This window comes from Pundamilia nyererei, unplaced genomic scaffold, assembly GCF_000239375.1.
Source record: "Pundamilia nyererei isolate P.nyererei 1_Seehausen unplaced genomic scaffold, PunNye1.0 scaffold00122, whole genome shotgun sequence".
NCBI lineage: Eukaryota > Metazoa > Chordata > Actinopteri > Cichliformes > Cichlidae > Pundamilia > Pundamilia nyererei.
The window spans coordinates 1,367,782-1,369,669 of record NW_005187523.1 but is presented as its reverse complement, the minus strand read 5'-3'; the positions used below and the strand labels follow the sequence as shown (position 1 = coordinate 1,369,669).

The 1,888-nt window shown below is 38.9% G+C and overlaps 1 protein-coding gene across 1 annotated transcript in view; it reads right to left on the bottom strand.

Annotated features, from left to right (window-relative positions):
* Nucleotides 1-1,209: 1,209 nt before the first annotated feature.
* Nucleotides 1,210-1,888, bottom strand: part of LOC102206500 (uncharacterized) — a 19,366-nt gene continuing 18,687 nt past the window's right edge. Inside the window, exon 4 of the mRNA XM_013913255.1 lies at nucleotides 1,210-1,226. Coding sequence (XP_013768709.1) covers nucleotides 1,210-1,226 — 17 coding nt within the window. The remainder of the gene's footprint in view (nucleotides 1,227-1,888) is intronic.

Sequence of the window (1,888 nt, the reverse complement as noted above, 5' to 3'; positions counted from 1 at the left end):
ATTTCTCATTTCTCATATTTGTTTAGCAGTATAATTGAAAATACAGTTATAGTTGGTGTGTACTAGATAAGCTTTCAAGGTAAAAATGTGAAGCATGAAGTAGTCTTTGCAAACAGATTCCTGTTTAAACAAACAATGACAACGATGACAGATGTTAACAATATAACATTAATTAAACGTACATATTTACACTGACAACAGGTAAAATATTGAATATTTTACAGTTTTATATGAATGTCGCTGTACTGTACAGAAGAGCTTTTGATAAACCAAAGACAGAAATGGTGGCACCTCTACAAACATCTGAAACAACTCAAAATAGTTCCCTCAGTGCTGTTAGCAAAAAAGAAATGTAAGAATGTATAGTTTTACATTTGGGCCAGAAGCCGGATTCATGTTTTATATGCAGTCCATGTATATATTGTTGAGGATCATCTTCTGTTAGCCATGAAGCTTGTTTCATTCTTCCACTTATAGCCTTCACTCACAGGGAATCCTACATTTAGAATCAAGTTTAGGAACATGCAGTGAGATTAAACACATTTAAAATAATTTTTTACTTTACCTAAATGAATAATTAATGAATAATAATCCAAAACATTTTAAAGACTTCAAAAGTACACACTTTGTTTCTGTGGAGTGTCCCGATTTCTGGCCTTGGTCAGCTGAATGGCTTCACACTTGGTCCTCTTCATCAGAGGAGGTACAGACGGATAGAAGCTGCGTCTCCGCCTGTGTGCCACATCATCACCACCAGATCTACCTTTCTTCATTGACTTGAAACTGTTCTGGGCTCGTAGGTTACTCTCCACACTAGTTTTTTGATCTCTCCTGGTTGGGACAAAGCTCTTTTGACGGTCATTAAACACTTGCTTCTTGGCTGAATGCTGCATGCATGTAAAGGATGATGGGTCCTTTGTATGAGTGTAAAACTGACTTAATGTTGAGGTGCTGCTGTAGGAATGAGCTTGCTGTAAACTGCATAAAGAAAAATGTCGTCTGGCACTAGCTGAGCTGGTATTAGTTTTAGAAAGTAATGTATGGTGTGTATCAGTGTGGCACGTTCCTCTGTATCCAGTCTTGTCATTTATCTCTTTGTAAAAATGCTGCGTCTCCTTTTTAGAGGAGCGAGTGTTTTTGCTGGTTTCTGGTGTCACCAGAGTTTTATTTTTTTGGACTGTAGACTGCTCCATGTGCTTCAGGTGCTCACTAGGCTGAGAAGCTCTCTGAACAAAAAAGTGAGGACTCACAGGATTAGGACTCAAATCCAGAGTCTGGAGACACCTCTTAGGCATGTACTTGGAGGATGGACTAGTTTGTGCATAAAGTAAGGCATCATTGCTGCCCTCAGTTTGTGATGAGAGTACTATGGTTCTTCTCTTCTGTGTGTTAACGCATTTTTCTAATGCTTTTTCCAAAGTCCTTTTTGCCTTTTGTTGAACATGCTTGTGGCAAGCTTTAGTGGAGTATACCTCCCTCTCCCCAGACATCAGAAGCTTCTCCGATGAGTCTTTGGATGACAGACCGATTTGAGAGTTTTCATTGGCAAAAATGTTGGTTTGAGCTTCCATGAAGGTACTATTGCTATTCTCCATGTCTAAAGAAATGGTCTTTCTTTTGGTAAGGACTTTTTCCATGTCTGTTTCCACCGTTTTTGAGGTAGGTGGTCTGTTGGCTTTTTGCTGAAAATGCTTAGGATGCCTTATAACTTGAATCAGTTTTCTCTTCTTTATACTGTGCGATAGTCTAAAACTTACATCCCGTCTCTTTTCTTTCAACTGTGGATGTTGAAGTTTGGATTGATGCTGAGACTTTGTGTCTGCAGGAAACATACCAGGCTCTTTGGTCTCTGTTTTAGCACTTTCATGCTTGCCGTCCTGCGTTTTAT